Genomic DNA, 27,959 nt, shown 5'->3' with positions numbered 1-27,959 from the left:
TGCTGTTAGTTAAGGTTGAAATTAATGCAACAGTGAGAGAGGATATTGGCTCAAAAAAATCTAGATGTAAATCAGTCTGGGTGAAGCTAAGAAGCAACAAGGGGTGGAAAACATGGGTGGGAGTTGTCTCTAGGCCTCCGAATTGTAGTGATAATGCAAGGGAAGGCATTAAACAGAAAATCAGAGCTGCAAGTAACAAGGGTTTTACAGTAATCCTGGGAGATTTTAATCTGCACATAAATTTGGCAAACCAAATTAGCAATAATACTGTGGCGGATGAATTCCTGGAGTGTGCACCAGATTTTCTTTTTAGACCAGTACATTGAGGAACCAGCCAGAGAGCAGGCTGGCCTATATTTAACATTGTGTAATGATAAGGGGTTCATTAATAATCTTGTTGTGGGGATCCCTTAGGGAGGAGTGACCATGATACAGTCAGGAGGTTCTGTGGAACAAAGGGAGCTTGGTGTGTTAGTCCATAGGTCTCTGAAAGTGGAAGGGCGTGTTAGTAAGGTGGTGAAAAGGGCATATAGGACATACATTACAAAAGGCACATCAGGCCTACATTACAAAAGCAAGGAAGTCATGTTGGAGTTGTATAGTACTTTGGTGAGGACACTGCTAGAGTACCATGGCTAATCCACCTAATTTACTCATTTTTTGACACTAATAGGCAATTTAGTATGACCAAATCATCTAACCTACACATCTTTGGACGTGGGAGGAAACTGGAGCACCCAGAGGAAACCCACACAGACATGAGAATGTGCAAACTCCACACAGTCACCAAGACTGGAATCAAACTCGGGTACCTGGCATTGTGAGGCCATAGTACAAACCACTGTGACACCCTGAAGAGAGAGAAGATATGAGTACTAAGCAAGGATGTCTTACTGCAGCTGTTCAGGACATTGGTGAGACCACACCCGGAGTACTGTGTTTGGTCTCCTTGTCTAATGATTGCTGTATGAGAAGTGCTTGGGTCAACTAGGCCTGTATTCACTGCAATTTAGAGGAATAAGAGGGGATCTCATTGAAACATAAAAATTTGACTAGACTGGACAGGCTGGACGTAGGGGTAATGTTTCCTCTGGCTGGGACTGGAGCCTAGAATAAGGGATCACAGTCTGATGACACAGGGGGCAAACCATCAAGGACTGAGATTAGGAGGAATTTATTCAGAGGATGGAAAACCTACGGAATTCTCTATCAGAGAAGGCTGTGGAGGCCAAATCATAGAATCTATTTAAACAAAGACATAGATTAATTTCTAGAATTAAAGACAACAAGATCAGGAGGATGAGTATGGCATTGAGATAGAGGATCAGCCATGATCATGTTGAATGGTGGACCAGGCTCGAAGAGCCAAATGGCCTGTTCCTGATCCTATTTTTGACATTTCTATGTCATTTAAATTCATGCACTGTTTTCCTCCTACATGAAGCACTTTGTCCATGATGAATTTCGCATCATTTTGTACATTTTGTAGTTCATAAGCTGCAATAAGTTTCTGAATCCAGGTAATTAAGGTAAATTAGAAACAGTAGGAATTCTGTCTTCACATTGCCCTGGACATAACTCGTTTGAAACCAGCTATTTTCTAACATTCAACCAATATGTTATCCATTCCTAATGTATCCAGTGAATCCCACTATTTTGAGCATTACTAAAACTCCCTTTTTGGAGAACTTTTCTCAGAATTGCAGCCACACTCCTGCAAGGAATTAAGCATTTCATTTGAAATGCAATTTTCTCAAAACATACTAATGAGATTGGTCAGGCCAGATTTTCCCTTTCTGAACTCATGCTCAAGCTTTTTGTTAGGTTATTACTGCAGTTAATAATTACATTATTTTAGACTTGAAAGATTAATGGATCTAGACTTTATTGCATCTACTTCATCATTGGTCTGTTTCTAATCTACTGGAACTTCTCCAATGAGTCCATAGAACAATTGTTAGGGCCTCACAGATCTCTCCCCTCATCTCTCTCAAGAGTCTTGATGATAAATACCTATCATTCCTGGGGATTTATGTAAATATGTTAAAATTGCACTGAACCTTAAAAGGGAAACATATGGGTAAAAGCAGAAACAGGATTAATGATACCATGATGGGAAAAAGAACAGCAGGTAGGTGAAAAGATTAGGAGTCGACAAAGGAAATTCAAAGTAGGTTAATGGATGAAAAAAAACAGTAAAAACTTTTATAAAAATATAAAAGGACATTTAAAGAGTGGCACCACTCAGGGATGTAAAATAAATTTAGTCATGCAGATGAGCTAACGGATGTGGCACAGATGTATTAAACATTTTAGGGGAGAATTTACATGAGGTTTCACCACAGTAATTTTGGTGGAATCATGGAAAACTTGAAGGAACAGCTGATTTCAGCCATTTACAGGCACTTCTCCAACAAAGAACCCCTTCACAACCCCCCGACGCCCAAGTCACTATTTATAATCAATAGTGGATGAGAGAATGTAGCTGCATGAAAGAAAGATATGGAACAATTGTCAGCCGCAGACAAAAGTCTATAATCTGTGATAAAATTATGAGTTAGTTTGTATGAGTTTGTTAATGGCCAGTTGTGCTTGGCAAATTTAATAGTTGTTTTTCAAGCAACCAACCAAGTGGACAAAAGGGAATGCAGTAAATGCAGTGTATATCAAGCGCCAGATGTTCCATAATGTGCCTTACAGAAAGCTTTCTTAAAAAGGTTCAAGTGTTCTGGTAAGAGAAAAGGGTGAGCATGGATAGATAGTTAATGGACAGGAAATAATGGATAAAGTTAATCAAAGTTGCCTGGAATGCAGAATGCTGCCAAAGCAACCTCAGAGACCGATGTTAGACTCATTTCCATGTCTGGTATATACAAATGAGTTAAGAACAACAAGAACAAGAAACAAGAAACCCCCTACTTTTATGTCATCAGCAAATTTGATGATGTGCCAAAATCCAAAAAAGGGATATTCTGAGTTATCAGGGTAGATGTTGAAAGGCTGCTTCCTCTGGCTGAACAGTCTTGTTAACTAGGGGTCATAGTCTCACGACGAAGAGTTTGCCATTTAAGACAGAGATATGGAGAAATTTCTTCACTGGAGTGTTGGAATTCTCATTCCCAAACAAGGGAAGTAGGCCATTCAAACCCTCGAGCATCTCTTCCATTCAACAAGATCATGGCTGATGTTCTACGTTGATTCCAAATTCCCACCATATTCACTTTTCCACTGATCTCGTAGTGTTGTAAAATATATCAACCTAAGTTAAAAGGTGTTCAATGATTGCCGAATCCATATTGTTCAAAAATATGTGAATTTGAGTTAAAATATACTCAACATAGCCTTCTGGAGGTAGAGTTCCAAAGAATCACAACACTCTACTACGACATTCCTCATCAGTCCTAAATAGCCAACTCTTTATTCTTAGAGTGTGACTCTGGGGCCACAACTTCCCGGCTCCCCAACTTCGGATTTCGGGCTACCTAAAAGATGCACTGGGGAATCCCTCTTAGACCTTCCCAGGTAAGCATTTGTATGGCAACTGTCCAGAAGCACCAACTTCCCCTGGATAACTGTGCTGCACTGCACAGGGAAACATCTGACAAAGCGATTTAAATCACTAATTTTGGATGGTTCTGCTTGGGTGACTCAGAAAACGTTAGAAAAAAAAACCTCTTCTAGCTTCTGCATAACTATTTTAAATGCTCAGATTCCTGCACACCTCCTCTCCCAAACATCCCCGTTGACCCTCCCTTCCCCACATCCCGAGTTGGGCTTACCTTACCCTTCTCTGGTATTCCCCACCTTTGGCCCACTGTCCCACCTCAGATCTGCCCCAGCTTCCGCTCCGCCCCCAAACGTCCCACCCCTAACCTCTGACTGACCCACCCCCATCCCCGATCCCCTCAACCACCCAATTCCCATACACTTAGCTCCCAAAAACCTGCCAATTTCACTAGGTCCTTTAAAATTATCTGCTTTATGGCAGCTAATGCAGTAAAAAAAAGGGGCGAGGCTGTTTTGAATCAAACAAAGCTGGACTACACTGGCCCTGCAAAGACACTTTCGATGTAGGCCTCAAGCAGCTCCGGAGGGTTCAGCACAGCTCTACTTGTTTTCGATTTTGGCACATCAGCAAATTTGCTGACAACACAAGAGTTAGGGGGTTTGGTACATAGTAGCAAATCTCAGGAGAACACAGGAAGGAAAAAGATGATTCAAAGATCATTGGAATATAACTTTGAGTTGAGGGGTTGAAGTTTTTAAAAATAAAATAATGGAAGCACCAGGTTTTGGGAAGTTGGTAAACAGATTTGAAGCGAATGCAATTCAAAGGATAGCAATGTATTTATTCAATAAGGTCAGAGCTGCAAGTAAGAATGGGTGACCTGAATTTGAAGTTTTTAATAGAGCAAATAAGCTGGTAAGACCCCATTTGTCTTAAATTATATGTTATTCATACGGATTCCCAGATCAAAGGACAGGTTTATAGCTGGAGGTACCTTTTTGGGCAGACCGGTAGCACAGTGGTTAGCACTGCTGCTTCACAGCTCCAGGGTCCTGGGTTCAATTTCTGGCTCAGGTCACTGTCTATGTGGAGTTTGCACATTCTCCTCGTGTCTGCGTGCGTTTCTTCCAGGTACTCTGGTTTCCTCCCACAGTCCAAAGATGTGCGGGTAAGGTTGATTGGTCATGCTAAGAAATTGCCCCTTAGTGTCCAGGGATGCACAGGTTAGAGGGATTAGTGGGTATAACATGTAGGGATATGGGGGTAGGGCCTGAGTGGAATTGTGTTCGGTGCAGACTTGATGGGCCAAAGGGCCTCTTTCTGCACTGTAGGGTTCTATGATTCTATGATTTGAAATTTCTATCTGGGACATCCCAGGAATGCCACATAGCCATGGGGATAGACTGCAGGGAAGCAGCGTTTTTGTGTTTGGTTTATCTGTGTGACAGAAACTGCCAGACCCAGGCAGTTATGGTCTGGAAATATCTTTGAGAAGTAGAGAGGAAACCTGCTCACAGCTGTAGACCAAACCAAAAGTACATTCAGAAATCAGGGGTATTTCTGAGTTGGAACCACTAAACATGAGTGTGGTGAGGGCCAGGTGTAAGCTGGAGCATCCACAAATCATGAGGTGCTGAAGGAGTTACAGCATTGCTCAGCTGGATGTTATTGAGAAGTCTCAAGAAACCTCATACTTGTGAGAGTAGCAGGACACTGAAGAGAACTATGGCACACCTTAGTTTGGTTCCATGAGAAGTAAAAGATCTTTCAAGGTTCTGTAATGTATGGGAAAAATAAAATAGAACCGGGATTGCCCTGGTGAAACTTCTGGGCTTAAAGGACAAGGTTTTATGAAATACAGCATTGTTAGTTGAACTTGCTTTGCTTAATTCTTATACACCAAATTCTTTTGTTTAAACTGTGAATTTTTGTTGCATAATTTGTTCAGTTGATAACTGAGAGTTTGAATTTATTTTTAAAAGTTAATGGTCTCTCTCAAGATCATAACAATATAACTCCTTGAAGGGGAAAATACAGGTAGGTAGTGATTTTTGAAAAGGCAAACAGCATTTTGAAATTCACAAGTACAAGCATGCAGTACAACTGCAACAATATTCCCTTATTCCACAAGACAATGGCTGGACAAAAACTATTGTATAAATTTTTTTGGTATCCAATTAAAGGAAGGAAATTACAGCCAGTGAATGTACAGTGTAAATGCAGCAGAATGATACCAAGAATGGGAAACTATAATTATGAGGAGAGACTGGGACAATTTCCAATCGAGCAGAGAAGGCCAAAGAAGCTATAATGAGTATCCTCAATCTTACAAAAGCCTTTGAGAGTGAATAGGGAATAGACGATTTCCTTTTGTTGGAAAGCAACTGACAAAGGGAATCAATTTGAAATTGTGACGGGGAATGATGTTAGCAGAAATGTCTTTACTTAAAATTGCTGGAGCATGGAATGCTTTGTAACAGAGGATGGTGGAGGCAGAGGTATAAGATCATTTAAAAGAAACTGGATAACCAAGCAAAAAGAAAATATAAGGTTTTGGGAAGAAGGAAAGCAATGGAAATTAGTTCTGGATTTTTTGAGCACATAACTGACACAAACAAGATGGACTGAATTGTCTCCTACTTGAAGAATTTGTTTTGAGCATTCCATTTAATTTATACTAAAGTTGTTCGTTATACAAAGATTATAGATATCCTCCCTAGTGGACGTTTGGAGGAATTAATCATTCGTTCTATTTCATGTCTATCCTTAGTTTCAGCTTCATCTGAATTTTGTTTTGTGGTTCTCTCCTCTTTTCTAATTGCTCCTCCAATGCAGTAGCAGTAAGGGAGAATGTCTTATCTTATTTGGTCCTCTAGTCACCCTTTTAACTTATTTATAAACCTTCCTGCATCCACAATGATCTTCCAAATCTTTGTCCAACAGGGTTTTGTAGAGGTTGTTTTTTCCCTACTTTGCCTCTGATTAATTTGTTACATATGCTGACACCTTTAAAGATGTTCCATTTGTCCTCTTACTGGACAAGAGAACATGCTGAATACATTAATTTATCCAAGATGTTCCCTACTGTCTTTGATGTTATCCTTTTAAAATTATCCATCTGGTTCCTGGACATTGGTATTTGAATCACAGGTCATGTTAAAACTGATCATCTGTCACTGTTAGCCTTCAAGGATGCTAAGACTTACAATTCTTTTATTTTTTCTGGGTCATCACTCTTATCAAGTCAAGATTTGCACTGCCTCATTTGGTTTCCCAGACAAGTTGGGCCATGAAGCAGTCCAGCTTGGGCTTTAACCTACCCGGGCAACTCCAATTTATATTTGATTGCCTGAAGGCTCCACTGGAATAGCCTTTCACTCAACTGAAAATAATACCCTAATGTTATTCATAATTTATCTTACTCAGTCACCAGATTATTGCTAGTCAAGAAATTCAAGAACTATTTGCATTTTGCACTTCTGGTGTGTGGGAGAAATGGAAAGCTCTTGCACTGCTGCATGCCTGGAACTGACGCATACTTTGGGATAGAATTCTGGGGGCTTTACAGTGCAATGACTCAACAAATAGTGAGATTGAATACTGATCACGAGATTAGGTGCTTCATTCTGCTGCGTTACCATTCCTCATCTTAATGGGCAACTTACTTTAATTCATTGAACTTCCCTGGCCAGAACATAAGAACATAAGAAATAGGAGCAGGAGTAGGCCATCTAGCCCTTCGAGCCCGCCCCGCCATTCAATAAGATCATGGCTGATCTGTCGCGGCTCAGTTCCACATTCCCACCCTCTCCTCATAACCCTTCATCCCCTCTCATATCGAAAACCCATCAACCCGTGTCTTAAAAATATTTAGCGAGGTAGCCTCCACCACTTCAACGGGCAGAGAATTCCAGAGATGCACCACCCTTTGAGTGAAGAAGTTCTTCCTCAACTCCGTTCTAAACCACCCCCCCTTTATCTTGAGGCTGTGCCCCCAGTCCTACTGTCCTTTCTGAGCGGGAAGAGCCTCTCCACCTCGATCCTATCCATCCCATTCATCATCTTATACATCTCAATGAGATCTCCCCTCATTCTTCTAAACTCTAACGAGTACAAGCACATGTTGGACAATCTGTTACAAATATATATAGCCCTAACTGACGAACATACGGTCATACAGTGCAGCTATGAGCTGGAAGTATGTTATTGATGAATTTGATTTTACTCTATAGCTTTGCAGTCATTCTCACTTCCAAGTCAAATCTGCAGCTCAGCATGTGTCAGCCTAGATTACATTAGTACAGCAATGATGCAGGTGTTATCTTTTGGATGAAAAATTAAACCTATTTGCGTGTTCAGACGAACAATAAAGAAACATGGTAGTATTCAAAGAGGAGCACAGAGTTCTTCCAATGCCTTGGACAACGTAGACCCTTCAACTAACATCACCAAAGAAAGTAATTTATCTCAAAGGCAGTTTGTGGGACCTTGAAGGGTCAAATAGTTTGTTGACTGAATGGTGCTTCAAAAGTAATTAATTGGCTGTAAAGTAGTTAGGGGTGTCAGATAAAGCATGAATTCAAAATAGCAGGGAGCCCCATCAAAACAGGACCTGGATCAGCTGCTGACTGAATGGAGGCAGGCAGCCAATTATCACATTTCAGAGAAAGTATTATTTCTTCTCAAGCAGAAACCCAAGATAACAGAGGGGAACAAAACACAAGGTCGACCTCCTGCTCCTAAGCCCTGTTGGAAAATATCTAGCACAGCGCTTGGGTAAGAAATAGACCATGTTTGACTGTGTGATGCCACCCAGAAATGCATTGCCTGTTGATGTTCACTTTCTTGCTAACAGAGCCCAACATGGAAGGAGGACCAGTGCCTGTGGGTTAAATGATTCACTGCAGCAAAAGTAAAGTTTATTATTAGTCACAAGTAGGCTTACATTAACGCTGCATTGAAGTTATAGTGAAATTCCCCCAGTCGCTACAGTCCGGCACCTGTTCAGGTCCATGCACCTAACCAGCATGTCTTTCAGACTACGGGAGGAAACTGGAGCACCCAGAGGAAATCCACACAGACACGAGGAGAACGTGCAAGCTCCACACAGATAGTGACCCAAGCCAGAAATCGAACCCTAGTTCCTGGCACTGCAAAGCAGCAGTGCTAACCCACTGTGCCACCGTGGACAAAGTTAAAAGGAGATTGTATTTTTTAAGCATAGGGTGAGACATGGGATTGGTTGGGGTGGGGTGGGGTGGGGGGCAGTTGCAAATGTCATCACAAGCTTAACAAATGATGAAAAATAGGTTCAAAACGGGTTACAGCCCAAATCCTCTTGCACCCAGAAAAGTATATCCAGCTCAAAATTGGGGTAGGAAAGGGCTCTGGGCCATAAGAACAGTGTTTGTTGTTCATTGGCCATCCTCCTGATTTTCATAAAATGGTTGGGATAATTATTATTACTCCCCCTGCCCTCCCAAAATGTACAGATCGTGGTGAGGCTGAAAGACAAATGACTTACTTACCCTACTGATCACTAACTACCATGTTTTTATGTTACCTGTCTGATGAGTGCTAGTTTACAACCTATGATGTAGAACTGTTCTGATATTGAATGTCTAATGAATTAGACATCCCTAGAGCCATTAATTAAATGGTGAAACACTGCAGGGCAAACACAATGAAATGCTCTTCAAATCAATGTTGCAAGATGTACCCGTGCAGGATGTTAATCTTTTAAACCCTGCTCAGATTAACTGTCTGGTCAGCGTGTGCTTTTCTTTCACATTCTTCCTAGTGATTGGGCCAGATTTTATAGTTGTAATGATGGTGAAAACTGTCAATATTTGCACTCATTACCCTGAGAAAATGACAGCAACTTCACATGTCCACACAAGCGCAGTTAAACATGGCAAAACAGTAGGTGCAGTTAGTGATTCTCCACTCTAAGGGGGCATGCTCCTGGAAGAAAGTTATGGACGATATCAGAAATAGCCTACATTTCCACTTTTTACACTATAATCTGGATGTGGAAGTCTTGAAAATATTGAGCATTGCTCAATGAGATGTTACTGGGCATTTAATGGTGTCCAAATTAATAGTGGCAGCAAAACAATCTCTGGCCTTGAAAACCAAGCTGCACATTTGTGGAACGTCAAATTTCTCCATTTTGATTATATAACATTTCATGGATTTTAAAATATGCATATATCAGCTTCTGCCTTGTGATAAGCTGAGGCAGATTTGTGTTTGTTTGCAATAAACCAGCTCCTGCCTCAAGTTATCATACCCACGTTGTACACCCCAATCATTAATTTGCTTTCTGCACAATTTAGAAAGAGTGATAAAATTTGTTCAATGCTTCCTGTTTCGCTGTCTGTGGAAATTCTTCAATACGACTTCCTGCTTAGTCTGTTTGATGGCACCATTGTTACTGAACACTTGGAAATCTTGTGTAATTAGCAACAGAATTAAATTAACACCCAGGAAAGGTAAAACACAGACATGGGCAGCTTTCTTCAAGGGCAGCATTGAGCACAATCACTTGACAGTGAAGTGTAAAATCTGGACCATTTGATTCTAGGTTATCATCCCTTGGGGACAGGTCCCCTGCCATCAGGATCCTATACTAGTGGTCACTTTCATGTGTGAGTCCATTCATTGTTGGCAAAAATATATGATTGTAGATGACATTGAACAGAATTCCATTACTGCTTTCACTCAATGCTGCATGTTTGCCTTTCCCAGCTGATCACTAGTGATAAGGAACTGGACTTCTGGCTGATTTTCCCACTCCATTGTCTGGATGCTGAGGCCATTTGTAATATTGCTATTGTTTCCCTAGTTGAAACTGAGAGAGAATGGAAGCTGTGATTTTGCTGCTTTATTTTCTAAATTTTTCCAGATCCACCAAGGCACTTTGGCGTCAAGAGCAACATTTTCTTTGCCAAATATGGTCAATGCCAATGCAATGCTGCTGCGTTCCAAGGACAGGATGATAGCTTATTAAAACTATCTATCCGTATGTGGTGCCGTAGAGTTATTTACATAGTAACCTTAACAACATTAGGGTATCCCCGAGTAATTCATAGTCAATTAAGTAGTTCTGAGGTGTAGGGAAATGTAAAGTCAGCATGCTGATGAACTGTGCCAGTTATTTAAATTTACAACAGTCCATCTTTGAAAGTGGGCGAATATTAAATTAATCCCAATATTATAAAAATGTCTGCTGTGAAGAGGAGTCAGTTAGAAATAGAATTAATGTCAGAAAACAACACTGTTCCAAGTCCTTTTTTCACAGGATCACAACAGTGGAACTCTTTAATTTCACCTCTCTTCCTTTCCTCCTAAATTTGGAAGCTTTAAAAAAATGTTGATGACAAGGAACTACAACTCCCTGATTTACCTCACTAGCTCTTTCTCAGCTATGGTGACGTTCTGCACTATGGACATCAGTCATTTAACTAAGATTATTAATAATAAACTTACATACATATCAAACCAAACCATTCCAAGCCACTTCACAGGAACAATTATCAAACAGAATTTGACACCTAGCTACATAAAGAGATAGCACAGTTTACCAAAGTGTTAGTCAAGAGATAGGCTTTCAAATGCAACTTTATCTAATGGTAGAGAAATGGTACTGGGAAAATTGATGGCATTGATGGTGGATAAATCCCCATGGCCTGACAATCTACAACCCAGAGTACTTAAGGGAATGGCTCTAGAAATAGTGGATGCATTGGTGGTCATCTTCCAGGATTCTATAGATTCTGGAACGGTCCCTGCAGATTCGTGGGTAGCTAATGTCACTCCAATATTCAAAAAGTGAGGTAGAGAGAAAACAGGGAATTATAAATCAGTGAGCTTAGCATTGGTAGTGGAGAAAATTCTCAAATCCATTATCGAGGATTTTACAGCAGGACATTTAGAAACGAGTAGGGGGATCAGACAGAGTCAGCATAGATTTATGAAGGGGAAATCGTGCTTAACAAATCTGTTGGAATTCTTTGAAGATGCAACTAGTAGAGTTGACAAGGGAGAGCCAGTCGATGTGGTATATTTGGACTTTCAGACTTTCAGAAAGCATTTGACAAAGTCTTGCATAAGAGGTTATCATGCAAGATTAAAGCGCACGGGATTGGGGGAAGTGTATAAAGATGGATAGAAAACCAGTTGATAGAGAGGAAAGAAAGAGTAGGAATTAGTGAGTGCTTTTCAATTAGCAGGCAGTAACTAGTGGGGTGACACAGGGATTGGTGCTGGGACCCCAGCTATTCACAATATATATTAATGATTTGGATGAGGGAACAAAATGTAATATCTCAAAATTTGTAGATGATACCAAGTTGGGTGGGAGGGTGAACTATGACAAGGATGCAGAGATCCTTCAGAATGATCTAGACAGATTAGGTGAGTGGACAAATTAATGGCAGATGCAGTATAATTTTGATAAATGTGAGGTTATTCACTTTGGAAACAAAAACAAGAAAGCAGATTACTACCTGAATGGCTATAAATTGGGAGCAGGGAGAGTGCAGCAGGACCTGGGTGTTCTGGTGCACCAGTCACTGAAATTAAGCATGCAGGTGCAGCAGGCGGTAAAGAAGGCAAATGGCATATTGGTCTTCATTGTGACATGTTCAGTAAAGGAGCAGGGATGTGTTGCTACAATTATACAGGACCTAGGTGAGGCCACACCTAGGGTAGTGTGCGCAGTTTTGGTCTCCTTTTCTGAGGAAGGGTGTTCTTTCTCTCGAGGGAGTGCAGCAAAGGTTCACTAGGCAGATTCCGGGGATGGCAGGACTAAAGTATAAGGAGAAATTGACTAGGTTAGGATCGTTTTCGTTAGTGTTCAGATGAACGAAGGAGGATCTCATAGAGACTTATAAAATTCTAACAGGATTAGACAGGGTAAATGCAGGGAGGATGTTCCCAATGGTGGGGGAGTCCAGAACCACAGGTCACTGTCTGAGGTTTCAGAGTAGATCATTTAGGATGGAGTTGAGAAGACATTTCTTCATCGAAGAGTGGTGAGCCTGTGGAATTCCTTACCACAGGAAGTAGTTGACGCCAAAACATTGAATTTATTGAAGAGGTGGCTAGATATAGGACTTGGGGCAAATGGGATCAAAGGTTATAGGGAAAAAAGCAGAATTAGGCTCTCGAGTTGGACGATCAGCCATGATCACAATGAATGGCAGAGCAGGCCTCCTCCTGCTCCTATCTTCTATGTTTCTGTTTCTATGTTTTAAGGAACAGGAAAAGCAGAGGGGCAGAAAGGTTTGGGGTGGAATTCCAGAGCTTAAGGCAGTGACAGGTGAAGGCAGATTGCCAACAGTACCATAATGAAAATGTAGAAAATAACAATGGGCCAGAATTAAAGGATGCAAAGATCTTGGATGTATGTAGGGTTGCTGGGGGATGCGAAAATGGGGACAGACAAAACCATGAAGCATTTGAACTCAAGGACAAAAATTTTAAAATCAAGTCATTACTTAACCACAAGCCACCATAGACTAGGGATGTGGGGTAGAGAGATACAGACAAGGATACAGACAGCAAAGTTTTGCATGAATTCAAGTTCATAGAGCGTTAAAGATGGAAAGTCAGCTAGGAGAATGCTAGAATTGTTAAGTTTAGAAATAAGGAGGCATGGTTGGTGATTTCAGCAGTGGATGAGCTCAGATAGTGACAGAGATGGGCAATATATGAAAGTAGGCAATCTTGGAGATGGCAAGGATGTGAAATTAGAAGGAATATATTGATTTCAGATCTGTAAATAACAATAAGGCACAAATGGCCACTTACAGATCATATTTAAGCTTCACTTTCCTTCAGAAACATAACGAGCTACATAAACAGAACCTGAGTCAGCGAGAAAAAACTGAATTAAATTCAAGTCTAAATCCAAGCTTTTACTTTCATTAATAAAGGATTCTTTTCTTTTGTTTAAGATCCAATTTTTTTCATGTAGCTATAATAAATTCGCAGAGAAAGTAAATCAGCAAACTTCAGTTAACCTGATTAAGCAGAAATATGTTCTAGAAACCTATCATTGTATGAACAAGTTGACAAAAAAGTTCAAACAAGATTCTAATATAAACATTCAAAAATGCAAGTCATTGCAGCATTTCCATCAACAGCTATTGTGGCTCTAAGAGGACAAAACATAACTCATTTTCCAGATGTGTTATTCTGGGAATTGGCAAGGCTGACACCAGTGATTGTTGGAGAATTAATGCAGTATCAGCATCTTGAGGTAGTGCCTGGCACATTTAGTGACATTCTGAAAACCTGCATGTATTAGAGACATGGACAAGAAAATTGTGAAATGGTTGAAGCCTTCAATAGTATAAAACTTGTAAGCAGCAGAATTGCACCCAACCCACTTTCAACTTGAAACCTTGAGGGACTTATCACTCAGCAGGAGGTGGCCCACCACTGGGCAGCGACCGAATCTCTGGTCCTGCTGTTAGTGATGGGGTTTCTCATTAAATGCACCCTTTACTACCCTGAAACATGGAGCGGGAGTGTACTGTCGGTGGGACTGGTCGTTCTACCAGCACGAACGGCCAGAAAATTCCGGCCTGTGTGTATTTTAATATACTTTTTAAAGCTCTGTTCACTTGTGCTTGGAGCATGGTTTGTTGCCACATCCAGTGCTAATGATTGAGGAAGGGAATTTTAAATCCAAATGCCAGGGGCCAGTGCGTCAATACAGGTTATCAAGAGCAAGGATGAAGGGGAAGTGGGACAGGATTTTGGCTGTGGAGGTTTGAATTATTTGGAGGCTGGCAAAGAGGGCACTGGGGAAATTAAGTCTGCAGGTGGCAATGCTACAACTGAATTTTTGGGAGAGTGGGACTTTGGTAAGGCACAAAGAATCAACGCTGTGAAAGTGGGAGAAATTGTTTTGATGAAGAGTAGGAATTTGGATAGGACTTCAAGGATGTGCAACGTGGTTCAGTTTAAGCAAGCAATCTGGAAAACAGGGGAGGTGCTGGCACTGCAGGTGTGGGAAAAAAATCAGTGGTAAGTGTTTGAAGACCATTGCTAAGCACCACAATGCTCAGTTGGTGGTGGTTCTGGCTCATCAACAAACTGATAGCAGTTAAAAAGCCTGATACCAGAGATTGTTCAGGGAAATGGCACAGAGATATGCATCGCCAGCATACTCCCTCTGCATTATAACCACTCTCTGATTCAGTACAAATGGTAGCTGCCCATATGCCAATAGATGATGGAGAAAGCAGCTAGTGAGCGATACATCCTTGAGGAATTCCACAAGTGAGAATGTTGGAGTGTGAGAAGTTATTGCTGGATGTGCACTGAGAATTCACTAGCAGCTTCATGGAACTGTTGTGGCACAGGTGGCAGAAGTGAACATAAGAACATAAGAAACAGGAGCAGGAGTAGGCCATCTAGCCCTTCGAGCCTGCCCCACCATTCAATAAGATCATGGCTGATCTGTCATGGCTCAGTTCCACATTCCCGCCCTCTCCCCATAACACTTAATCCCCTCGCTTATCAGAAACCTATCAACCCGCATCTTAAAAATATTTAGCGAGGTAGCCTCCACCACTTCAACGGGCAGAGAATTCCAGAGATTCACCACCCTTTGAGTGAAGAAGTTCCTCCTCAACTCCGTTCTAAACCGGCCCCCCTTTATCTTGAGGCTGTGCCCCCTAGTCCTACTGTCCTTTCTGAGCGGGAAGAGTCTCTCCACCTCTATCTATCCATCCCATTCATCATCTTATATGTCTCAATGAGATCTCCCCTCATTCTTCTAAACTCTAACAAGTACAAGCCTAGTTTATTCAGCCTCTCCTCATAGCTCAACCCCCTCAACTCCAGTATCAGCCTAGTAAATCTCCTCTGCACTCCCTCCAAGGCCAAAATATCCTTGCGTAAGTGCGGCGACCAAAACTGCACACAATACTCCAGCTGCGGCCTCACCAGTGCTCTATACAGCTGCAGCAAGACCTCCCGACTTTTATATTCAATCCCCCTCGCTATGAAGGCCATGGTCTGATCACCCATGTTGAAAGCTATTGTAACGTTGAGGAGGGCAAGGAGGATTAACTTTATCATGCCGCAGGCAAATTGGGAGCAGTGGACCTGAAGTGTGCCAACAGCTCGAGATAATTAATAATAAGAGTTGAACCTGAATTACCACAGCATTATTGAGTTCTATTTTCGTGTTTCTGTAAAAGTTTAGCAGTTCAAATATCCTTGTGGTTTTTCAAAATACTTTTCGCATGACATGGGGTCACCATAATACAGGTCGATGACCCTGCATATCAAATATCATTGTTTTTTGGATATGGTGGATGGTTTTATAGTCAAATGGATATCTTTCTTGTTGCAAACCCTCCCCATTTATCCAGGCTGGAGGCCATGCCCATACTGGCTGGCTTGCCTTCACCATTGTTTGGATTTTCAAACTACTGTTTCTCTTTTTATGATACATATATTCATGGGGTAGCTACTTTGAATATATAATACATGAACTATCCTATGGTACTCAAACACATAAAGTTTGAGCATTATGTGTTTCAGGAGTCCTGTGCTCAGTTGAAGATATTTCACGAAGGCCACAGTACAAATTATTAGATTAGATTTGAAAATGCAACAGCAGATCTATCCAGTTTCAGTGACTTCCTCTTAGGAAAACAAAACAATTTAAAAAGAAAAGTGCAGTGCCTGGGTTGTAATGCATCAGTTGGTAAATATCATACAGTATCCCTCAGGAGTGTCTGAAACAACATCAACAAGGTATGTTGATGTCGAGCTTTTAACAAAGTAGAATGTCCCAAAAAGGCTTCACAGGAGATTATCCAAACAAAATTTGACACATCAGGAGATATTAGGACAGATCACCAAAAGAGTTGGCAGAGAAAGGCTTTAAGGAGCATGTAAAGAGAGGAAGGAGAGGTGGAGAACTTTACAGAGGGAGCTTCAGGACTTAAGCTAAAGGCATCAAGGGTGGAATGATTAAAATCAGGATGGCCTTGAGGAGTGCTGATATTAATACTGCAATGAAGTTACTGTGAAAATCCCCTAGTCACCACACTCCAGTGCCTGTTCAGGTACACCAAGGGAGAATTTACAACGGTCAATGCACCTAACCAGCAAGCCTTTCAGACTGTGGGAGGAAACCAGAGCACCCGGATGAGAAAGTGGGGAGAAAGTGTAAACTCCACACAGTCTCCCAAGCTGGAAATCGAACCTGGGTCTCTGGAGCTATGAGGCAGCAGTGCTAACCTCTGTGCCACCGTGCCGCAGCATTAATCTAAATCATACTTGTGATACTAATATATAAACTTTTAAACTTTAGATGCAAAGTACAATGCAGATCACAGGTTTTTGGATGACATCAAATTTATGGAGGATGGAAAATAGGTGGCTGGCCATTGCTACATTGGGATAATCAAGTCTAGAAGCATCAACAGTATGGGTGGGGTTTCAGCAGCAGATGAGCTAAGGCTGGGACAGAATTGGATTCTGCTATGGCTGTGGAAGTAGGCAGTCTTAGCAATGGTTTGGAATTGTGTTTGAAAGCTCATCTCAGGGATCAATACATTATCAAAGTAGTGAACAGTCCCAGACTGTTGCTAGAGATGAGAAAGGCTATCGTGGTTTTCAGTTTCCCTATTATTTAATTGGAGGAAACATCTGGAAGTTAGACAAGCAACCAGAGAGTTTGGACACAGTGTAGTGGTCAAAAGTGGTGGTGCAAGGTGCCAACAGTGTTCATGTGGAACCAGACCTTGTCCAGAAGCAGAATGTAGGGAGCAAAGCCATCGCAGGTGACTGCAGTTCCACTCAGCTAGACAACAGATAAGAGAGATTGGAAGGCTTGAGGGTTTTTTAAAATTTGTTCATGAGATGCAGGTGTTGCTGGCTGGGTCAGCATCTGTCCATCCCTAATTGCACATGAATTTGCTGGGCAATTTGAGGGGGCATTTAAGAGTTAATCGCATTTTTGTGGGTCTGCGCCAAGCAGATTCCTTTCCCCAAGGGGGATCAATTTTTATGACAAATGACAATGGTTGCATTTCATGATCAAATTTTTAATTCCAGGTTTTTACTGCATTCTGATTTCACCATCTGCTGTGGTGGGATTCAAACAAGGATACCCAAAGTATTACCTGGGGTCCATGGATTACTAGTCCAGTGACAATACCACTACTCCACAACTTTCTGGTCAACAAATGGCAAGGAACATTCACTCCATACAAGTGCCAGGCAATGACCATCATCAACAAGAGAGAATCTAATCATTGCTCCCTGACATTCATTCAATGGTGTAATCATCGCTGAATCCCCAACTATCAACATCCTGGGGTTGATAAGAAACTTAACTGGACTAGTCGTATAAAAGGTAGATACAAGAGCACTTCAGAGGCTAGGAATCTTGTGTCAACCAACTCAACTCTGGACTCCCCAAAGCTTATTCACAATCTACAAGGCACAAGTCAGAAGCCAAATTCCTCTCCAATTCGATTTTCAAGTTTGCTGACGACACCACCGTAGTGGGTCAGATCTCAAACAATGACTAGGCAGAGAACAGGAATGAGATGGAGAATCTGGTGAACTGGTGCAGCAACAATAATCTCTCCCTCAATGTCAACAAAATGAAAGAAATTGTCACTGACTTCAGGAAGTGTAAAGGAGAATATGCCCCTGTCTACATCAATGGGGACGACATAGAAAGGGTCAAGAACTTGTTATGGCTCCTGCTCTGACAAGGCCGCAAGGAACTACAAAAAGGTTGTGAATGTAGCCTAATCCATCAGGCAAACCAGCCTTCCATCCATTGACTCTGTCTACACTTCCCGCTGCCTTGGCAAAGCAGCCAGTATAATTAAAGACCCCACGCACCTTGGACATTCTCTCTTCCACCTTCTTTCTTTGGGAAAAAGATACAAAAGTCTGAGATTATGTACCAACCAACTCAAGAACAACTTCTTCCCTGCTGCTGTCAAGCTTTTGAATGGACTTACATTGCATTAAGTTGACCTTTTTCTACACCTTAGCTATGACTGTAACACACATTCGGCACTCTCTCCTTTCCTTCTCTGTGAGCAGTATGTTTTGTCTATATAGCACGCAAGAAACAATACTTTTCACTGTGTGTTAATACATATGACAATAATAAATCAAGTCAAATCAAATGGAGTGTAACAGACTACTTTCCACTTGCCTGGATGAGTGCAACTCCAACAACACTCAACAGGCTTGACACCATCCAGGACAAAGCAGTCCAATTGACTGGCATCCCATCCACAAACATTCATTCCCTCCACCATCAGAGCATAGTAGCAGCACTGTGAACCATCTGCAAGATGCACAGCAGGAACTCACCAAGCTTCCTTAAACAGCATTAAACAAACCTACAACTACTACCATCTAGGAACGATGATTGCAGCAGATATATGCGGGCATCACAACCTGAAATTTCCACTCCAAACCATTCACCACCCTGACTTGGAAATAAATGGCGTTGCTTCTCTGTCGTTGGGACAAAATCCTGAAACTCTCTCCCTAATAGCACCATAAGCGTACCTCTCCATTGCCTTCTCAAAGGCAATTAAAGATGGGCAATAAATGCTGGTCTGTCCAGTGACGCCCACATTCCTTTACTGAATAACAAAAAGAGGAGGATGGTGTGGTCATCAGAGAGATTTAGAAGGATCTTTGTGGTAATTGAGGAAACTTCAAAAGACATTATGGAGTAAAATCCTACCTTCTTGTTGTGCTGAAGACGTAGAGTGATAACACCTCCCTCTTCGTTCTCGGTGATTTCAGAGGTCTGTACATGTCTGCTAAACTTTGGGAGGCTTACACTGGGCTTGCTGTCAGGATTGAACATGTTGGTCGAGGCAACTGTCAGAAAGGCATTTGTCACTGGCCCTAGAGATAAATATGGGAGCATTATTAACGTGGACAGTACTTAACATGAAAACCTATTAATTATTTAACACGGCTTTAATTCAAACCAGTAGCTACAGTCAAGCATCATTAGTATTTTGCAAAAAATGTCCATTCTTACAAAATACGGTCAAAACACACCTAAGTTCTCTAACTTTTGCCTTCTTATTGCATGATATAAATTTAATCTTGCGTTCTTTTAAAAGCAGAATCATGTTAATGCTAAAGAATGGAACAGTGAGGGACAGTAAATGGAAAATAGATAATAATACGGGGAAATAAAACATTTTCCCATTAAAGGTGCCCAGCTCAGTTTCAATCGAGAGAGGGAGAGAGAGCACAATAGACATACAGAAACAAAACAGCAAGATTTTTTTTAGTTAACAAAGATGGAAATGTCCCTGATCACAATTCCCTTACTGTGGTCTCCAATGTTGACAATGCATTACCAAACTGATGGTAGTTCAATGCATTAAACTACAATCTGACTTTTCTTCCCTTGAACTCAATTTGAGGAATTGCCACTTGCGGTTGCAGCTCTCTGCTACCTCATCTATGGTCAGTCAATTATAAACTCATACAACATATATCTACAGGTTACTTGACACTGGGGCATTATTGGCCCAGTCCTATCCTCACCTGTCATCCAGCCACATTGTACTTCCAGCTGTGAACTCACTTGGGAGACAGGTATAGAGGAAAAAAAATCAGAATCTCAGATTATTTTTCCACTGTTCAACTAAGTTTTGGGATCAATGCTGCCTTCCTACTGCTCCCCAATTCAGCATAGATTGGGCAATAAAACTGGGAACTTTTAACCCATTATGCCATGGGAACTGCCATTTAATATGACTTTGAAAAGGATTACAGATATTTTCAGAGTTCTGTGGATCTTCTGAGCGAAGGCAAAGGTCATCAGAGTGCTGCCGTGGTCGAAAATGTCCTTGAATTAATGCTGTTACACATTCCTACCTGGACCTATCAGCCCTGCTTCCATAGAAATGTGCAGTGCAGCATCCAAGGAAGAACTCTGTCAAAGTGCAGTAGAATCAGGGGAAGACAGGGCACACCCCTTTTACAGCACTGGCTGCTGGGTGGTAAGTTTAAAGATTCAGTCTGAATGTCAGTGAACGAATGCTAGTGGTAGATAAATGAGTAGGTGGGTGAGGTAGCCAGGCACCGGGGTTGGAGGGGGTGTGGTGAAGGGTTAGTCAGTTCTGGGAAGAGTCGGTGGTTGAGGCAGTCAGGTCACGTTGGGTTGGGTGGGTAGCTGGGTCAGGTCAGAGGGGTGGGTAGCTGGGTCAGGTCAGAGGGGTAGGCAGCTGAGCAAACGGTACTAGGGTCAGGGGATTAGTTGGAGGATAGTCAGGTGGAGTCGGGGGGGGGCGGGGCGGTCATAGGGATGATTGCGAGGGGTTGGTTGTGGAGTTACGTTGATGTGAGACAAGGTTTTAATCTGTCTCAGATTTCCTAGACAACTATCCAGGTAAGTACAAGGGAACTGTCTGAAGTCCCTGACTCTAGCTCAGAGTCAGAGACATTAGCAGAATGCTCTGGGGAGCAGGGAAACTTCCCATATAAAGGTGACATCTCTTGGGTAATCCCCTCAGAGGTTGGCATGTCAGGCCATAGGGTTCCAATCTTTAGTCATACGTCCTGCAGTTGTACAGCCAGTCTCTGACAATTCGAAGTCCAATAGATTTGGACCTTAATATTTCATCAAAATATCACTTATCAGTTCAAAATAAATTCATACCTTTGTTGGACATTACTTTCTTTAAACTCGTTCTGTTCTGTTTATTATCCAGTCTTAAATATAATCTTTCTATGGCAAATAGAGAAATAACCCGAGTTTTTAAAAAACTACATCAGTCAGTATCAGAAAGAGATATTGGCTTTGTGTCCTTGGTGGAGATTGTCTCTTACAGTTAACCTATTTCTGTTGCTTAAAGTTTTCTGTGTTAATTATAAAAGAACGAAATGCTTGGTCAAATTCAATTATTGATGAAAGTCAGGTGTAACACTTTCAGTTTTATACATAAAATGCAGTCTCTAAAGCTCAGTGTTAAATAAATGAGTTTGCAGCTTTAACACTTTAATTTTTAATGGCCTGGAAAATGCATTGCCATCTGTAGCTTCATTTCCACTTCTGTTAGTTTTTGCCCTTCCTCTGAATGTGCTGACTCTTTCTGGAGTGTCGTTCCCAATGGCTTTCCTTGTTAGCTCATCCATGTGACCATGAATCTAGGATAGTAAACCCCAACTGATAACCATGTGGGATATTCCTCCAATACCCGATCCTGCCTTCAGCAGACATACACAAACACATGCTTTCCCGGAGGATGTCACTGGGCACCAATCCAGAACAAATTTCCTGACTAGTTTTGAAACATCCTTAACCCAGAGGCAGCAAGGCATCACCACTACAGCTGAGATGCTGACTAACAGCATAGGCTGAGAATCAACCCTGGCCTCAGGCATCAAGTCCACATTTCCCATGACTTAATTTAATAACCTGTCATCAGATGCAATCATTCAACTTTAGTATTAATCTAACATGACGGCCCGTTAGCAAGAAACAAGTCAAAATGACACAGAGTAACTATAAATTCAGAGTTATCCTCCAAAGCATAAGGAACCTATATGTGAAGCTGGTGTCAGAGATACTAATATGACATGGATCTATCTAATCTATTAGAAGCAATTCACACAGAATCAGTCCAATAGCCACCAGTGTTTAATTACCCAATTAAAAATAAACTCAAGGCAAATAAAACTAGAGCCAATAAAGAATGCATAAAAGTAAAAGTTTTCTACTTTCGAATTGCATTGGCGTATTAGATGTTAACGTTATTTAAATGGAAATGATCCATTTTGGGGGGGGGGGGGGGAGGAGAAGAAGAGAGAGAGACACCTGAGGTTTTTGGTGGTGGTGAGACCATCGGGGGGGGGGGGACAGACGGCAGCCTGCCCGCCAAGGTTCGAAGGGTGGGGCCACCGAGGTCCAGGGAAGGGGCAGTCTCCAGAGGTTTTCATTCTTCTAAATTTTTCTGGGTAACAGTATATGCAACTATCTGAAGTTTGCAATTTAAAAGCACTGCAGGAACTCTCCTTATATATCTTTCTAGCCCACAACCACTATCATCTTGAAGGACAGAGGCAGTAGACACATGGGAACACCACTACCTGATGTTCCATTCCAAACTACTCACCAACCAGGCTTGGAAATGTATCACCGTTCCACCAATGTCACTGGGTCAAAATCCTTGAACCACCTAACTAATAATAAGTCTCACAACACTAGGTTGAAGTCCAACATGTTTATTTGGAATCATGAGCTTTCAGAGCGCAGCTCCGTCGTCAGGTAAGTGGAAAAGCCCAGCCTGCAGGTGCAGCAGGTGGTCAGGAAGGCGAATGGGATGCTGGCCTTCATAGCGAGGGGGATTGAATATAAAAGTAGGGAGGTCTTGCTGCAGCTGTATAGGGCACTGGTGAGGCCACAGCTGGAGTACTGTGTGCAGTTTTGGTCGCCGCACTTACGCAAGGATATTTTGGCCTTGGAGGGAGTGCAGAGGAGGCTTACTAGGCTGATACCGGAGTTGAGCTATGAGGAGAGGCTGAATAAACTAGGCTTGTACTCGTTAGAGTTTAGAAGGATGAGGGGATATCTCATTGAGACACATAAGATGATGAATGGGATGGATAGGATAGAGGTGGAGAGACTCTTCCCGCTCAGAAAGGACAGTAGGACTAGGGGGCACAGCCTCAAGATAAAGGGGGGGTGCGGTTTAGAACGGAGTTGAGGAGGAACTTCTTCACTCAAAGGGTGGTGAATCTCTGGAATTCTCTGCCCGTTGAAGTGGTGGAGGCTGCCTCGCTAAATATTTTTAAGACGCGGGTTGATGGGTTTTTGATGAGAGAGGGGATTAAGGGTTATGGGGAGAGGGCGGGAAAGTGGAACTGAGCCACGACAGATCAGCCATAATCTTATTGAATGGCGGGGCAGGCTCGAAGGGCTAGATGGCCTACTCCTGCTCCTGTTTCTTATGTTCTTATGTTATGTTCTTATGAACGGTAGGTTTCATAAACATGGCATATATAGACAAAGATACCATTAATGATTGGATAATGGTTGGAACATAAGTCTATATAACAGCCCTGTGGATGCATCTACAAGAAGAAGTCTCACAACACTGGGGATGGCCACAGCGAAAAACTGCACTGACCTCCTCAGAAGACAAACACGGGACACGGTGCACAGAGTACCCTTTGTTGTCCAGTACTTCCCCAGAGCGGAGAAGCTACGACATCTTCTCCGGAGTCTTCAACACATCATTGATGAAGACGAAAATCTCGCCAGGGCCATCCCCACACCCCCACTTCTTGCCTTCAAACAACTGCACAATCTCAAACAGACCGTTGTCTGCAGCAAACTACCCAGCCTTCAGGGGAACAGTGACCACAACACCACACAACCCTGCCACAGCAACCCCTGCAAGACGTGCCAGATCATCAATAAGGATGACATCATCTCATGTGAGAACACCATCCACCAGGTACATGGCACATACTCTTGCAACTCGGCCAACGTTGTCTACCTAATACGCTGCAGGAAAGGATGTCCCGAAGCATGGTACGTTGGGCAGACCATGCAGACACTGTGACAATGGATGAATGAACATCGCTCGACAATCACCAGGCAAAACTGTTCCGTTCCTGTTGGCGAACACTTCAGCGGTCATGGGTATTCGGTCTCTGATCTTCGGGTAAGCATTCTCCAAGGTGACCTTCACGACATACGACAGCGCAGAGTCGCTGAGCAGAGAGTGATAGCCGAGTTCCGTACACGAGGACGACCTCAACCGGGATCTTGGATTCATGTCACACTATCTGTAACCCCCATGATTTGCCTAGGCTTGTAAAATCTCACTTACTGTCCTGGCTGGAGATAATACACATCTCTTTAACCTATGCTAATGCTATCTCCACTCACACTGCCTGCATCTTTAAGACTTGAATAGCAGGTTAGCTGTAAAGACTTGCATTTTAGTCAGTATTCTGTAAACTGTGTGTGACTTTATATGCCCTTCTCTGATCACAACCTTCCACACACCTGATGAAGGGACACCATTTCCAAAAGCTTGTGAGATTACTATCAAATAAACTGGTTGGACTCTAACCTGGTGTTGTGAGACTTCTTACTGTGTTTACTCCAGTCCAACGCCAGCATCTCTACATCATGATGCATCTACAACACATGGACTGCAGCAGTTCAAGAGAGCACCATCTTCTCCAGGGCAATTAGCAATGGGCAATAAATGCTGGCCTAACCAGCGATGCTCACATCTCATGAATGAATTTTTAAAAAGTGATTATACTTAGCACTTAAAATCCAATCTTTAAATGTAGATCTCATCTGAAAAACTGGCCAAAATAACCCAACACATGTTTGATACCTCATGAGAATATCAAAAGGATTTGTAAATGATTCTATGGTTGTGTCTATCCACTGCATCCTATATCAGTGAAAAGCTTCAATTTGCAACAAAACTTGTGAAAATAACTCAAACATTTACTTATATGAATATTAAATTCAAATCTCAAGAGATTTACTGGAAGATGATAAATGTTTGGAGTCATCCGTCATCAGGTCAGTGGAAACAGATCAATTTGATCCTATATTGGGGGGGTTCGGGTATTAAAAGCTAGGCTTCAATGGGACAGTTAGGGTATTAAAGATGGACTTTGGTGAAGAAGGGGTGGAGCAGGCAAAGGGAAATAGGGTACCAAATAGATGAAATTCAGTGGTGAGTTTTTTTGTTCATTTCTTTTCTTATGTTCAGAGGGGCCACAAACTGCAGCAGAATCAACAGTAAAAATAAAGAAAAGTCAAAAGAGAAAAAGATTAGTTGGAGGTAAGAGAATGATTGACTTGAAAGTGAATAATAAAGATCATTGGTTACTTGCTCAAAGGCTCCTCACTCAGGGCCAATCTTGTATTCACCCAACATAAGAACTAGGAGTAGGCCATCTGGCCCCTTGAGCCTGCTCTACCATTCAATAAGATCATGACTGATCTTTTCATGGGCTCAGCTCCACTTACCCACCCGCTCACCATAACCCTTAATTTCTTCAAAGAGTGGGGGTAAATGGGTGTTTTTCTGGTTGGCAATGACTAGTGGTGTGTCTCAGGAATCGGTGTTGGGTTCGCAATTATTTACGATTTACATAGATGATGTGGAGTTGGGGACCAACTGTAGTATGTCAAATTCACAGATGACATTAAGATGAGTGGCAGAGCAAAGTGTGCAGAAGACGCTGAAAGTCTGCAAAGGGATATAGAGTGTCTAAGTGAGTGGGCAAGGATCTGGTAGATGAAGTACAATGTTGGTAAATGTGAGGTCATCCATTTTGATAGGAACAGCAGCAAAATGGATTATAAATTAAATGGTTAAAAAATTGCAGCATGATGCTGTGCAGAGGAGATCTGGATGTCCTTGTGAATTAATCACAAAAAGTTGGTTTGCAGGCGCAGCAGGTAATTAAGACGACAAATGGAATTTTGTCCTTCATTGCTAGATGGATGGAGTTTAAAAACAGCTAAGTTATGTTGCAGCTGTATATGGTGCTGGTGCGGCCACACCTGGAGTACTGTGTACAGTTTTGGTCTCCTCACATGAAAAAGGATATACTGGCACAGGAGGAGGTGCAGAGGAGATTCACTAGGTTGATTTCAGAATTGAGAACTTTGGCTTATGAGGAGAGATTGAGTAGACTGGGGCTATATTCACTGAAATTCAGAAGAATGAGGGGAGACCTTATAGAAACATAAGATTCTGAAAGGAATAAATAGGATATATCTACAATATGCTGCCAGTAGGTGCTGGTGGTTAATGGTCAGAAGTGAAAATCATGGATAATGAAGTTCCCAAGGGTTTTGGGCTAACCATATGATGTAAAATTCCACCCCTGCTGAAATCTCAGCCTAGACCATGGATGGATCTGTAGGAATCAGGTGTTCATTGCCTTATCAGATGAACCAAGGCTATATCACTGCTTTTTAGTCTAATAAATGTATCAGCCAATTCATGATTTTGTCTCTCACTTTCTGCATCACACAACATCTGGTATATTCCAAGTGCACGAGGGGCTAACTCCACAACATATGGAGCCCTCCAGCCAAACAGTGAGACCTTCAGTTTTTTTTGTCAATTCTAATAATGCTGTTTTGATTTCTTCAAGCACTCTCTTTGTGGAGCATGACACATCAAATTTTCAGGCTGCTCCTTCTAAAACAGAAGAATCTGAATTGAGTTGATCTTTGCAGGGGCTGTGATAGGGATGTTAAGTCTGGTCTTCATATACTGGGCAAAGCTTATGGTAACCACGACTTCTGATCCTGATTGGAAACTGCAGTATATGTTGATGCCATGTTAAAACAGTTTGGCTTCAATCGTGATGACTCTTTCCCACAGAGAATGATGGATAGTTACTTGAAAGAGGATGTGCTCATGGAGCCAATATAGTGAAGAAAATGGGAGAAAAAGCTGGCAAAATAAAATTCTCTTTTCTGTTGCTGGAAAATTAGTTTTGATTGAGAGGTGCATATTATCATAATCCTAAAAATGTCTGCGGAAAAGTGCTTATATCACCAGTTCATATTTGGGGGGTGTTAACCATTAAGCTGCAGATGTGGATAAGATTCACATTATTTAAAAGTTAAACAGAGCTCAAAGGTTTAAGGTGTCTTTTGCAGCATGAAGCTGGGAATGAAAGGTGTGGGTGTGAGGAAAAATTACATTGAATATACAGCTCAGCAACAGATCATTTGACCCAATCAGATCATGCAAGTATTTATGCTCCACAAGAGCCTCCCATCCTTTCTCGCCCAATGATCAGTGTAAAACCCTGCTCCCCATATTCCATCTGCCCCCACCCCACAACACAATTTGGTGTCACTTGCAAACTTAAAATTGTGCTTTTGTTTCCAAAATTTGAACAATTTATTCAAACCAAACCAGGCCAACCACGAAATAAGACTTTGCCTTCTGATAATTAATTCTCACTTGCGAGCCATCCAAGCCGCATTGTGTTGGGTCAGCCCTATTCACCTGGAAAACAAGAGTTACTTGTAAAGAACCTTCACTAGGAGCAATGCCCAACTTGACTGACATCTCCAGACAAGGATGGTGTTGGCGTCAAGCCCACAATTTCTTGTTAAGAGAGACAATAATAGAGCTGAGAACATTTTCCAGGTAAGTCTTACTGAGAGAAGGTGGTGAGGATAAGGCCAGTTTACCTTAAGAGAGATAATCAAACACCACGTAAGTCATGGTCTGATTCAGTAAAGATTCAAAGGAAGTGGCAAACAGCCCTCAAAGTAACAGGAAGGCATCCACTGACATTGATTTATTGTAAGGGACTGAAATTAAAAGATGATATTTGTTACAACAGCTCCTCTGTAGTTTAACTAATGGCAGAAATAACAGTTTTTGATTCACATCTGACT

General features: G+C 41.8%; 1 protein-coding gene across 1 annotated transcript in view; it reads right to left on the bottom strand.

Moving 5' to 3' along the window:
• The window catches only part of wdr18 (WD repeat domain 18), a 197,747-nt gene that overhangs the window by 8,985 nt on the left and 160,803 nt on the right, over positions 1-27,959 (bottom strand). The window contains exon 8 of the mRNA XM_080213058.1: positions 19,266-19,432. Within this exon, the coding sequence (XP_080069184.1) occupies positions 19,266-19,432 (167 nt within the window). The remainder of the gene's footprint in view (positions 1-19,265; positions 19,433-27,959) is intronic.

The sequence above is a fragment of the Carcharhinus amblyrhynchos genome, chromosome 26 (genome assembly GCF_965287045.1).
Source record: "Carcharhinus amblyrhynchos chromosome 26, sCarAmb.v2.hapA, whole genome shotgun sequence".
In the NCBI taxonomy this organism is placed as follows: Eukaryota; Metazoa; Chordata; class Chondrichthyes; order Carcharhiniformes; family Carcharhinidae; genus Carcharhinus; species Carcharhinus amblyrhynchos.
The sequence above is the reverse complement of the archived record's forward strand: the minus strand, read 5'-3'. Positions and strand labels throughout refer to the sequence as shown.